Source organism: Panulirus ornatus, chromosome 21 (genome assembly GCF_036320965.1).
Source record: "Panulirus ornatus isolate Po-2019 chromosome 21, ASM3632096v1, whole genome shotgun sequence".
Taxonomy (NCBI): Eukaryota; Metazoa; Arthropoda; class Malacostraca; order Decapoda; family Palinuridae; genus Panulirus; species Panulirus ornatus.
The window spans coordinates 23,447,018-23,461,781 of NC_092244.1; the positions used below are offsets into that span (position 1 = coordinate 23,447,018).

The 14,764-nt window shown below is 43.9% G+C and overlaps 1 protein-coding gene across 4 annotated transcripts in view; it reads left to right on the forward strand.

Moving 5' to 3' along the window:
* LOC139756405 (tubulin alpha-3 chain-like) overlaps positions 1 to 10,189 on the forward strand; it is a 468,837-nt gene extending 458,648 nt beyond the window's left edge. For all 4 annotated transcript variants that reach the window (XR_011714332.1, XM_071675831.1, XM_071675832.1 and 1 more), the window contains one exon: positions 9,944 to 10,189. Coding sequence is in view for 2 of the 4 variants with exons in the window: in XM_071675832.1 (XP_071531933.1) it covers positions 9,944 to 10,023 (80 nt within the window). In the remaining 2 variants the exon portion in view is untranslated. The remainder of the gene's footprint in view (positions 1 to 9,943) is intronic.
* Positions 10,190 to 14,764: the final 4,575 nt, after the last annotated feature.

Here is a 14,764-nt window from a genome sequence, read left to right on the forward strand (position 1 = left end):
GAACATAAAGGAGAAAACATTTATAGAGAACAACAGAGGTAGGGAGTGGGGCGGAATTGGATGAATAAGGGAAGGCCTTGAGGCTTGCTCACGAGATGTTGTGGCATGCGACAAAGCGTGGGAGGTGGGTTTGATTAGAAAAGTAGAGCGAGGTGGGATTACAAAGCCGTAGATTAATATGAAAGAGAATAGAGATGTACTTTGGACCATTTTTTGCATGGGAAAAATGCAAATGAACTTGGGCGATGTCAAAAAAAAGAGACAGGCGGTCGCGAGAACCTGAGCCCTGATGAAGCACACGCATTTCGCAAAGCGCGTAAGGCGTGCGTCCGCGTGTCACCTACCCATTAATCAGGGCCCACTCCCCAGATGAACATGCCTCGTGACACTCCCTATGCGACCTCCCCACGGTCGGCACCAGGTCCCAACCTCGCCAGGTGTCACCAGGTGCTTTGCACCCCGACTATGTATCAATCGCCTGTGTCGCTTTTGCGATCTATCTAATTCCAGCCGGAGTTGTTACCCATATAGGAGCAGCTCAATGGTACCACACTTATAAAAGTGTACTCGGATGTATAGCACCGATGCTCGGTTAAACGGTCCCCATGATGCAAACCGACCCCCGCGCCTGCGCAGGGACCCCGAGCTAATGCCGCCGCACCCGCCGGCCCTGGCCGCCGGTAAAGGCATTTCGAAGCCGTTTCCAAATACAACCCCCCCGTTTGGATCCATACATGACCGAGTATGCTGATCCAGTCGGCAAGTGGCGCATGGTCGAGACAAGTGCCCCTGTCCCCCGGCCCCAGGGGTATCCGCAGAGTGCTCAACATCCAGAGGACTCAGTATGATTGCAAGAAATCCTGGTGCCAAAACAGGGCCTGGAATGACTAGCTCGGGTGCCGGCCCTTCTCCAGCGCATCAGCCCAAGGCCGCGCCGTTGTTGGAATCAACACAGTCAATCGAGGGCTGTGATAGCACCGGTGAAAGCCTCTAGCGACAGTCATGTAGAGCACAACATCGCCAGCACCTGGCAATGTTACTGTCCCGAATTCTGGCAACAGGCGCAGGTCCGTAAGCCTATGCGTAGCACTCCGTGCAGCTCAGATGCCATGCGACAGCCTCACTTGATTTGTGGTCCTGTGCCCTTAAACGCCGCAGAGACCCGTTATTACACGCTGAAGATCCTGCCAGAGAACAGACGGCCGCGTGGACCTTGCTATGGAACACATATGTGAATACGTGAAAGCTTCCTTGGAGGTGTGTGCATGATCACCCCCTCGAAGTTTATACAATTGTAACTGGAAGGGTTTGAGTTCGTGCGTATCGCACCCGAGACCCGACAGTTGGGGCTGAGAGCTCTTCGACGAGACGATCACTGATATGTACAGCTTGATAGCACCCTCGCAGGGAGGCAGCAATCCTGTCGAGCCACCGCAGACGCAGGTTCCTGGCGAATGGACCAAATGAATAGCCCGGCCTCCCGAATCCAGCAACCCAAAGCCTACGTCGCCCGAAATACTGTACCGACGTGAAGAGTGGTACACGACCCTGTGGTGCGGACCGAATAGAATGGAGGCCCCCCACTGGAGCCGTCCCAGAGATATTAGATCTACTGGGAAGTATGGATCTGGGCCGCAAGAAGGCACCATGGCCAGCATCCTAGCAATCCAAAGGTTGGGGCGGGGCGAAACATCCTTGAAGCCTAGAACGAATGATAGGAAGACCCGAGAACCTAACTACTCGGGGGCCAAAAAAAAACCACTCCCAACACCACACAAACAAAAAATGGGTATGTTTGAAGGAATGTGGTTCTCCAACAATGATGTATAGGATGCGAGGCGAGGGCTATGGTCACATAGAGGGCGCAGGGCGATGGAGGAGCAGTCCAAGCCGCTGTATGCGCCCAACAGTGGTGATGCGGTGGTTTGCATCTCTGACCGTGAGTAAGTCAGACCGGGCGAATGTAGAGGCAATTAAAACGACCGAGGGAAGGGAGATCCGCAGCACGGGTGTTTATTGACAAGGTTTGGGCCCAAGGAGAGAACTGAGGTGCGGACACAGGACTTGGACTAAGAGACATACGAGTCGGGCAGGATATGTCCCGCTGAGAAAGTGGAGACCCAAATGGAGGTGGAAAAGCTAGGATGAGAAAATATTTTGAGTGATTCGTGTGCCAGACCATGCCGGAGTGTCAAGCCGGCAACAAAATAAGTGAATTGGATCGATGTGGGAATTACCGGGGTCGACGGCAGAACAATGGATTGACATAGGGCAATGAGCAGCTACAGGGGGTAAACCCCATGGAAAGATTTGAGGGGGCCCGGATGTGGAAGGGAGCAGTGGTATCGGGCCAACAAACTCAAATGTAATTATTGCTTGCACCAGCTGGAAGACAGAGTGATAGTGACTGGGGCCTTTGTTGTCTTTTCCTGTCGCTGGCCTCGCGCAACAAAGAGGGGGGGGGAGGGGGTAATTACTCCGTGTGTGGCGGTGTGGCGATGGGTGAGTAGAGGGGCAGGACCGATGTGAGATTGGTTGGCATTTGTGTATATGTGAGTGACTGTGAGATGTATATAATGTGTATGTACGATGGGATGTGTGGGTGGTGTAGTTTGCGTGTGTGTCCGTGTGTGTGTGTGCATGAGTGTGGGGGTAGGTTGTGCCCTTTCTATCGTCTGTTTACCTTGCACTACTCGTCAGGGCGCGGCGACAGCGACAAAGCAAAATAAATCAAATAACATACATCTCTAGAACCAAGGCAACGGGGATCAGAGTGAGTCATCACATTACAAGGTCATACGTATTAGTGAGTAATACCAGGTAAAAATATATTGGGAGGGTATTAGAATGACGCGGGGTGACGGCCATGTACCGAGCCACAGATTAGGAAGAGCAGTGTGGTTTCAGAAGTGTAGATGCTGTTGGATGCAGGTGTTATGACCGTATTGAGATCATGTAATGTAGAGAAAATACTTAGACAAGCACAATGGATTTGTAAGCCGCATTATAAATGGATCTGGATAAGCCTACTGCTAGAGATTTGAAAGAGAAGCACTGGTGACTTAATTACGAACAATGGTGTAGGGAGTAAAGTTGTTTTATGAGCAGTGAAAATTTTTTTATCGCGGAGGTAAGGCAAAGTACTTGAAAAGAGCGGAAAGTGAATGGTACTCATGACTGTACTGTTTGGCGTCGAGGTGTGTGTGATAGTGCACCAAGGGTTGTTAACTATTGTTTAAAGGATGGGTTGTTTAGGGAGAAAATGCCGCGTTTATGGAAAAGGGGCACAGTATTAATTCAGATTGGGGCACCGAGAGCGCCGCTAGTGGCCGTGAGTCATTATGTTGTATACGCTGAAGACACAGCGCTGGTGGGGGTGATTCCTGTGCGAACTGCATAAGCTGGTGACAGAGTATATGTACAGTATGGAGTGCACGCAAGACACAACAAAGTTACCAAAGAGCAGTTATAAAGAACCGTATGGGTAGCGGGACACGACCCAAGTGGGCGTCGATTGCCTGGCGCAACCCCAGTGGACGTGCCACCCGTAGTTTTCGAAACTGTTAGATTGGCTCAGGCCGCTTATTGCCCCATGGACGCGGAAAGAGGCCTCAAAGGCAGGGGGAGGTGGCGGACCCTTCTGGGAGCCATGAAAGAGTTTAAGTGTCGTAGCACCTTCTCTCTAGACACGCACCCCATGGAAATGATAAGACGGACAAAGAGGATCCGCCCCCAATGATCATGTGTATGCGAGGCTAGGTGGCTCAGTCCACAGCAATGTGCGCATGCAGGCAGGGTAAGATCAGGCCATGTGCGAATGTAATAGCGGACCACTTGAGAGTGTAGAGGAGGTTTGCATCGAGAAAGTCACGTCCGGGAACCGCGCGCAGGAGAGGCCAACCCGCCGTGCTCGGTGTAATATAGCTAGCCGCCCGGTTTGAAATAGCCCTGGAAAATTGTACCCCGAAGGCGCTCCAATGCCGAGCGGCCCGCAGCCCCCTCGTCACACCATGATGACGGCGGAGGAGGTCACGAGGCGCCTTGGCGTGACCCCACTATGGCGGAGGCCACGCTGACGTATGACCCCGCGATATCTAGAGAACGGTGGCCTGCCCCCTTCCCGGCTGGAGCCCGTCGGGCCCCCCCCCCAGGTACTAAGCCGTGCCAGCATGTCGCGAAGTTGACACCCGGGGGTTGACTGAGCATGTCCAGTGAGGCTTAGAATCCGTGCAGTGAAGCTACTGGGGACCCCCATGGCACGCTTGTCGTGAATTTATAAATGCGTAGTGATGGCCGCAGTAATATCACCATATACCAGGGGGTGGGTTTGGCCAATTCTTAGACTGGATATTCCTTAGCCTGCCTCGCAAACGCGGTAGACCGCGCCACCGCAAAAAAAAAAAAAATAAAAAAAAAAACATACTATAGAAATAATATCAAAACTCTAACACCTCACTCACACTAAATCACATCTCTCACACACTACACGACACACCACAAACACCAAAACAAACTCAATAATAACAACACGCCAAAATAGCACCCATTTTCTAACCTCCCATATTACTTTCACCTACCTTCCAGCACCTCTATTTCAACACACCCTACCCTTTCCCGATCCTCTTTCACCCCCCACACCTCCTATTTGTCCCCTCTTTAATATCACCTCATGCACCATTCTCTGACCTCCTGTCCTCATTCTTTGTATAACATCTATCACCCCACTCACATTTCCCTTTTTTTTTCCCCCTGCAAAAAATCGTCCAAATGCCTCTCACTTCTCATTCCCAACTAATAATCTTTTATCTTAATTATTATTACTTAAACTAATAGTAAATAGAACTTATTAAATAACAAACTAAATAACAACTGCCCTTCCCGCAGCCCGGACTCCCCCCTCCTACCTTACAACCATAACCTAAATGAACTTCACCCACCCCTCACGCTACTTTCTAATCAACCCCCGTCTCCCACTCTTATTCTCATGCACCAGCAATCCATCACTGATGGGGAGGTGACAAACCATAGTGGAGATGTGAAAGGAGATAGGCAAGAGTAAACATACTGGATAGAAGCATGTAGAATAGCTGACTAGCTAGGCCGATCAGTGAGTTATTTTAGGTCGAGGTGATTAGCAACGAGAGCGTGGTACGGGCCCACTGTCAAATGACCCCGCGCCGAGGACATAGACCACGCTTATTCGAGGCGCGCACGCCGGCCCTGTGCATCCGTGTATGAGAAGTCATGCAGAGTGCCCAGCCGAACACCCCGGGGGAGCCAGTCCTCAGTTCCTGGTAGGACAGGATCTTACCAGTACTGTAATGCCTCCTAGGTGCGGACCTGCGTGCATGGTGCGGCCATGCTGCCTCGATGACATTGTCCACCGGCCCCTTGGCAACGAGTGCTTGAACCACAAACCGTCGTAACACCGTAAGTAATCGACATCCAGTACATAAAAAGGGAGGGTCATTATGAAAGAGCGTGGTGCCGGCTTTCCAGGCGCACAGCTTGGGCAGCGCCCTAGAGTGTGGACCGCTAGGAAGTCGGCTTAGTGGGCCACTGTGAAGTCCACCCCACCGGGTGAAGGCTATAAGCCTCCTGTATGTATCCATACTTATAGCAACGCCCAGGCATTGTCAGACGCAAAAACATGGCTCATGCACAGATATAGTTTGCTTAGAAGCTCCCCCGGCACCCTCACCATGAACCTACATAACCTTCAAAAACCAAACAACCAGTCAATAACCAGTCACCCCCTTATTTTAAAATAAAAACCACTGCCAAAATCAATCCACACTCTGCCATGCCGGCTATCATCATCCGCTAAGAGCTTTTACCATACAACCTCTATCTCTGTTTACCACAACACTTTCCCAAACCCTCCGCACGCCTTTGCAATACCCTAACGACCAGAACACCCTATAAATGCCACTCTATATCACACATTCAACCAAAAACATCAAAATACTCACTCCATCCTCCTTCTCACACACCACTACTTGGTTATCACACCTCCCCATTTATTTGCGCCCATACTTGAAGTTCCCCATTTGCTCCCTGCGCTGTTTTATCTTAACCGCACTTTAATTTAACCTCCTTCTCAGACCATCTTTATATTCTCCCTAAAATTTAAAAGATACTGATCCTGTTCACCTCAACTCTCATCAATATATAACAATCTCAAAATCCTACTAATCACACAATCAACTCACGTCTCTACCACACATCACTCTACACATTCACACACTATCACACTCTCACACACACTGACGCCACCCGTCAAACTCACTCTATCTCAGCTAGTATATTATAGGATAGAGCTTGTGTAGAGATAGAGTAATGTTGTAGAGATGGATTATTAAGTGGTTAGTGTGTGTTAAGTGACCACAGCAAGCTCGCGAAACTAGAGTCCACACCTCCCCTCATCAACGGATACAGTACGGGTAATCGTCCAACGAACCCAGTGCGGTCCTTAAGAGGTCGCCACCCAGTCTCCCCTTGCTTGACAAAATCGCACTCAAGGTCGAGTGCATACGCACGCAACTGGCCCCCTAAGGCTGTGCGGCATCTCAATCACTCTTGGTGATGAGGGCGGCAGCCCCTGTTTTGGTAAGCGTTCAAGCATGATGTCAGCGCTAACGAACACCCTGAGTGCCCAATATGGGTAAAGTATTCATGCCACGAGGTACCAACACTGATTGATAAAATGGTTTGAGAGGCCAGGGCATATGATCGAGTTTAGTGGCGGCGAGCGATAAGTAATTGCCAAGCGCATAGAATCACGCCCCACTGATGAGAGCGGAGCATGAACGAGTCCTACTGCACGGGATACGCGCGCATTTAGATAGAGCAACCCTTCGATTGTGAATCGCGCGCATCCGCGGTTTGTCATGCCGAGGTTTGGACCCAGGCGTCGCCAGCGATTCGGAACGCAACCCCCCGAGTCAAACAGGAGATCACTGGTGTGAGGGCCCGTCCCACCCTAGTTTCGCCCCCCTACGCTATAGCCTCACGCTAAATCCGCCCCACTATAATCGCTCACGTGTGTCCAGCCCCGCCACGTCCTACGACCCCGCAGATAGGAAACATCGCGGTCCGACATCATTCCGTGTGATATATGAATCCGGGCAAACTGCAGCCTCACGTGGTCAACCGAGGCAAGAATAAGTGGCCAGCCAGTAGGCACGGAGCTGTGGTATTTCGGAGCATTCAACAAGCCAGCAAATAGAATGAGGTGTGACCGCAAGTATGGCCCCCCCCCCAAAGTTTGTCTTTACCACGCGCTACCTCGCGCGCCCGGGGGAGGGTTTGTCCCCCTTTTTGTGTGGCAGGGGGGGCGACGGAATGAATAAAGGGAGAAATTTTGAATTCTGGGGCATAATGTAAATTTTGTATTTATTGGTTTGTATAAAAAAAAATTGATACGTTGAAAGGGAATTATAAAAAAACGGGGGGTGGAGTTTTGTTAATTTTTAAAGTGGTGGGGGGGTTGGGCCAATTTTTTTGTCTGTTTCCCCTACCTCACTAACTGGGGGGACAGCGATAAAGTATAATAAGTGTAAATAAATAAATACATAAATATGTATATATGTGTATGTATATATATGTATACGTTGAAATGTATAGGTATGTATATGTGCGTGTGTGGATGTGTATGTATATACATGCGTATGTGGGAGAGTTGGGCCATTCTTTCGTCTGTCTCCTTGCGCTACCTCGCTAACGCGGGAGACAGCGACAAAGTATAATAAAAAGAAATATATATTATATATATATATATATATATATATATATATATATTATATATATATATATATATATATATATATTCCCTGGGGATAGGGGAGAAAGAATACTTCCCACGTATTCCCTGCGTGTCGTAAAAGGCGACTAAAAGGGGAGGGAGCGGGGGGCTGGAAATCCTCCCCTCTCGTTTCTTTTTTTTTTTTTTTTTTAATTTTCCAAAAGAAGGAACAGAGAATTGGGCCAGGTGAGGGTATTCCCTCAAAGGCCCAGTCCTCTGTTCTTAACGCTACCTCGCTAATGCGGGAAATGGCGAAAAGTTTGAAAGATATAGATATATATATATATATATATTATATATATATATATATATATATATATATTATATATATATATATATATAATATATATATATATATATATATGTATATTTTTTTTTTTTTTTTTTGCTTTGTCGCTGTCTCCCGCGTTGCGAGGTAGCGCAAGGAAACATACGAAAGAAATGGCCCAACCCACCCCCCATAACATGTATATACAACGTCCACACACGCAAATATACATACCTACACAGCTTTCCATGGTTTACCCCAGACGCTTCACATGCCTTGATTCAATCCACTGACAGCACGTCAACCCCGGTATATATTATATATATATATATATATATATATATATATATATATATATATATATATATATATATATATATATATATATATATATATATAATATATTATATATAATATATAATATATTTATCTATTCATTTATTTACATATTAGTTTATTTGTTGATTTATCTATATATTTACTTACTTAAAGTTACCTTAGGGGCCAATTTCTATGAAAGAGTCCTGGTGTCATCCTAAAGCTGTGCTACTTCCATTAGCTGGGAAATGTAGGGTCCTTTGGAATGAGAAGCTCTTTGATGAGACTCTACTCCCAATGATACAACCTTGTCAAAGGGGACTTCACTTACAGTGTAACCTCAATTAGGGGAGTCCAGTAACACCCACGTACTTATCTACTACCTCAAAAGTCCTTTCTGTCCATATGAGGCTCCTTTTGCAATTAGGAAGCCAGCCACATCCTCCAGTTGAGACCACATGTCGTAAAGTGTTGAGATGTGTGTGCATCTGTGTGCAGAGATTGCAGGACAATTAAGTAGTAAGTGTTTGGTGTCTTCTTTATGGTAGGTGCATCATGGGCATGAAGAGTCTTGGGATGCACTGAAATGGTGTTTGCAGCATTGTACATTATAAAAGAGGAATGAAAAAAGGATCACTGCTTTCATTATATGCTTCTAAGTAGCAGTGATGCCAGCAGAAGCATCTGTTATGAGGCATGCACTTTCTTATGACCAAACTACTGGATATCCTTTATGCTGGAAGTATTATCCCATACAGTACATTCTAAAATGAGGAACCTTTCCCATGACAATGCCCTGGTCGAATAATTTCTTTAAGAGTTTTCAATTTCATGAAAAGGAAAGGTGTTAGTTTATTTCAAACCATCTATCAGTATTGTCTTCTTTTCCCTCCAGTCTACCTTCTTTTATTCTAGTGCATTGTTGATATTGTAACTGATAGTTTGTCTAGTGAGCTGAACATCTGGTTTATGGATGAGAACATGAGCAACCCCATAGGATACTGAATAGTATAGGCCTAATATTGCAATGGAGTATCAGAATCCAAGATGGTGATGCTGACCATAGGGAACACGAGAATGGGTGTATTACCACTTTTTCCATTTGGATGAAATACCCTAGGACCATCAGGGAAATTTTTCTTCAGTTTCTTGACTCATCAGATGAACAAAGAATTTGGTTTAGCTCTTCACTGGTGTTCAGTGGTAAAGATAGATTCATAACTCAAAAGAATAGGAGGAGCTTGACACATTCTTATATAAAAGTGTAACTTTAAGAATTAGTTGTTTGTATCGTTTCTTGAGAAGATACAATCTTAAAAGGGGATGTTAAGAAAAAAGAATAAGTCATCCTCCTCCCTAAAACTTTAGGTCTCCAGAATTAGTGAAACCCCATTTTTTGTTTCCCACTGTCTCTGTCTTTGTGTTTCTTTGTGCATTTTTTTTTCATTTCATAACAACTGCATTGTTCTTCTTGTAAAGTGGAGTGTTAGAAAGGAATAATTCTTTGTAACTTTATTCTTATTTGTCATCTAAATGAACTTTGCTTCCCTCAGGAGAATTTTCAGAAGCACGAGAGGACTTAGCAGCACTGGAGATGGACTATAAAGGAGGTAGAACAGAGTCCACAAGATGAAGAAAGTTATGATGATGATGATGGTTATTAGTTCCCCAGTCCCTCACACCTCAAGAGATACACATAATCTACACTTAAGGAATCTGTGACTAGTAGCATACCTTATGCAAAGGAAGACTGAAATTTTTTATATCATTTCCCATGAAAATAAACTTTTTTCCCTTTCTGTTTACTTCTTTAAATTTTGCCTTTTAAAATTTTCTTAGCAGAAAGGGGGAAGCTTTTGATATTTTGTAGATATTGGTCAAAAACACTTTCTAAGCCATAGTTTTAAATGATCCTCAGTAGCAGTGGATGTGGATGAGTACCTTTAAGCATATTAGATATCTATCCACTATTATTGAAGACAGATGGTAGATACAGGATAGATTTAGATCTCCAGTGCTAATTCATGGCATTGAATAGTGTCTAATAACATATTTTTTTTAAATTATAGATACCAATCTTTCCAATGGACCCAGATTTAGGTCTGAGTACTTTGTAATTCTAACATTTTTTATATACCCAATATATTTTCTGAATCTCAGTTGTATGTACAGAAAATGTGTTTTAAGAAAAGAAATGTATAGAGTGTTATTTTACCTTAGAATCGTAGTTTATGGTTGTATTGCCTGGTTCACTGTAGCATTTTTTTGTGATTGTGTTGTTTTGACCATGTACTTCCTGCCTAGCATTCTGATGATCATTTTATGTTGAGTTTACGATGATAGTGCTTGGCAATGCTGTGATGATGGTTAGTATTTTAAAATCGAATTTTCTTTGGTAATATTTGCAGTTTCATTTACAATATTTATCTTAGTGTATGATATCAGTATTTCATTTCTTAGTTCACCTTAGCACTTTCATGAAAAATTTTATTGTTCTGACCCTGTAGTTCTTGCACAGCTTTTTGCAAACTGTCTTGTGATAAGTTTACTCTCACAGTGCTTAATATCACTACAGTGGTGGTTGCCATTTTAGAAGTATGATCAATGATTTATAGTTTGTAACTTATCTTTAAAGCATCACTTATATCCTTGTGATGATACTAAATTTTTGTTTACCTGGTTAGATTTAGCTCCTTTATGGGAGACTTTATCTTTGTGATTGTATAGGTCAAACCTAGTTTTTTCATTTTTGGTGACTTTACTCTGGCAATGTTTCACATCACTGTAGTGGTGGTTGTCATTAAAGGAGCGGTGGTTGCCATTATAGGAGTTGAATTATTTCATTAGTCTTCTTAATTCACAAGAAAAGTGAAAGACCATCTTCCCAAGCTTCCATTTATCTTTCAAGACCTCTTAAGAGAGAGCAAAATAAGAACGAGAAATTTGTGCAGAAGACATGATTCTCAGTACCATTTGTTCGGTTACTATTGGTTCACATTGAAAAACTCCTATGTATTGGTGAGGTAAATGAGTAGCCTTATTTCTCATTTATTTGTGTCATTCCTCTTCTGGTGGTCTTGTGAAATAGACAGAAACTTGGGAATATGTTGTTTCATCTTTCTTGAGTGATAGAAATTTTGTCTACTTCATGTCATTAGTGTGGATCAGCAGTTCCGTAATGTATGATTTATGATTTTCTGTAGAAGGTAATATTCTTGGTAATAACGGTGACAATGCATTTTTTTGTTTCGCTTTAGCATTTCTCTGTGAGATTTTTCTCTCCTCATAATGGCGTTTCAGTTGTGTTCATATACACTCATGCACCAAACTGTGGCATCTCTTGCTAGAGTTTTGAAGCAATAAGACCTTAAATTCTAGAATTCAAACTAGGGCATCTCTACATTGTCTACACTACCTCATTCTACACACTGGTCTGCATTTCTTAAAAATTTCATCTTTTTGTATAATGGTAAGTGTACCATTTTTCCTTTTCACACCATGATACTCTTCGCTATCATTTGAATAGTTCTTGCATCCCATGATGAAGACAGGATTCACAGAAAGAACTAAAAAAAAGCACAATGCTTAAAGTGGCACAAACTATGGTAGCACACAGTAAACAAAAAGAGGTGTCTTCAAAAGCACATTTGCCATTTTTGTGGTCTCTTAGATGCATAGGTATTTAGATTTTAGATTGTTTTGGATTTTGGATATACTGATTGGAGACCCACCCATACTTCCTAAGATATATCCATAGCCACTACCCTCAGTACTGAGGGAAGCTCATACTGCCTAGGAAATGTCCATGACCACTGCCTTTAGGGATTGTTTAAATGCATTTCTACCACATATTTCAGGATTGATAATCCAATATACTAAACATTTTAGTGAATTACATTTATATCAAACTAGATCTCAAGTTGGTGTCACCAACATAGAGTCATCATCCTCATCTTCTGTAATAAAATCCCATCAGTATGCATGTCTCATATTTCCAGAGGGTATTTGGATAGACTGGCAAAAAAGTTGTATTCAAACATTGGTTGATTGATATATCTGCGTGATATGGCAACAGTAGAATCTATTTTTATTATCTGTGGTTTTCCATTCTTTAACATGCTGGAGATATTTTTACTGTGATCGTTATTCTGGTTTCTAATACAAGGCACAATTAAGAAGACAGAAATACATACTCATGATCCATCAAATGATTCTTTGCAGTACTTAATTTTGGATTTAGATTTCAAAAGGTTATTCTCAAGAGAAAAGGAACCCCAATCCACAATACAGTAAGTGCTTCCATTACAGTAATACAATTTGCAATTGGTTGTGCAGGGACATGTAGAAAGCCTAATGTGAAGTATACAAGTTCAATTGATACTGTATACAAATACTATATGATGAAAGGAACTGGATGACATATCCATGATCCATATGTTTTTCTAAGTAATTCACACACAAATTCTTTAGAGCAACAATTGATCCACACATCCCACACCACTTCTGAAACCACACTGCTTCTCCCAAACATGCCTTTACCCTCTTCCTCCCCCACTTCCCTTACGTTCTTTGCTCTCACCTTCTTCCACTCTGCACTCAGTCTCTCCTGGTACTTCGACACACGAGTCTCCTTCCCAAGCTCACTTCCTCTCACTGCTCTCTTCTCCCCAACATTCTCTCTTCTTTTCTGAAGACCTCTACAAATCTTCACCTTCGCCTCCACAAGATAATGATCAGACGTCCCTCCAGTTGCACCTCTCAGCACATTAACCTCCAAAAGTCTCTCTTTCACGCACCTATAGATTACCACGTAATCCGATAATGCTCTCTGGCCATCTCTCCTACTTACATACGTATACTTATGTATATCTCTTTTTAAACCAGGTATTCCCAATCACCAATTCTTTTTCAGCACACAAATGTACAAGTTCTTCAACATTTCCATTTACACCACTGAACACCCCATGTACACCAGTTATTCCCTCAACTGCCACATTACTCACCTTTGCATTCAAATCACCCATCACTATAACCCGATACCGTGCATCAAAGATGCTAACTCATTTACTCAGCTGCTCCTAAAACACTTACCTCTCATGATCTTTCTTCTCATGCTCAGGTGCATAGGCACCAATAATCACCCATCTCTCTCCATCCACTTTCAGTTTTACCTATATCAATCAAGAGTTTACTTTCTTACACTATCACATACTCCCACAAGTCCTGTTTCAGGAGTAGTTCTACTCTTTGCCCGCTAAACATTCCCAAACCACTCTTTCCCTTTACCCTTGAGCTTCGTTTCACTCAGAGCCAAAACATTCAGATTCCTTTCTCTCATTCACTTTCTCTCCTATTTTGTCATCTTGGTTGCATCCACACACATTTAGACACCCTAATCATATGTACATATGTGCATATTCATACATGCTGCCTTTATCCATTATCGCCGCTACCCCGCTACACATGAAATGACTCCCCCTTCCCTAGAGTGAGCGTGAGTTAGCGCTAGGAAAAGACAACAAAGGCCACATTCGTTCACACTCAGTCTCTAGCTGTCATGTGTAATACAACGAAACCACAGCTCCCTTTCCACATCCAGGCCCCACAAAACTTTCCATGGTTTACCCCAGACGCTTCACATGCCCTGGTTCAATCCATTGACAGCACGTCGACCCCGGTATACCACATCCTTCCAATTCACGCTATTCCTTGCACGCCTTTCACCCTCCTGTATGTTCAAGCCCAGATCGCTCAAAATCTTTTTCACTCCACCCTTTCACCTCCAATTTGGTCTCCTACTTCTTGTTCCTTCCACCTCTTACATATATATATATATATATATATATATATTTATTATATTATATATATCTTATATTTGTCGCTGTCTCCCGCGTTTGCGAGGTAGCGCAAGGAAACAGACGAAAGAAATGGCCCAACCCCCCCCATACACATGTATATACATACGTCCACACACGCAAATATACATACCTACACAGCTTTCCATGGTTTACCCCAGACGCTTCACATAGCTTGATTCAATCCACTGACAGCACGTCAACCCCGGTATACCACATCGCTCCAATTCACTCTATTCCTTGCCCTCCTTTCACCCTCCTGCATGTTCAGGCCCCGATCACACAAAATCTTTTTCACTCCATCTTTCCACCTCCAATTTGGTCTCCCTCTTCTCCTTGTTCCCTCCACCTCCGCCACATATATCCTCTTGGTCAATCTTTCCTCACTCATCCTCTCCATGTGCCCAAACCACTTCAAAACACCCTCTTCTGCTCTCTCAACCACGCTCTTTTTATTTCCACACATCTCTCTTACCCTTACGTTACTCACTCGATCAAACCACCTCACACCACACATTG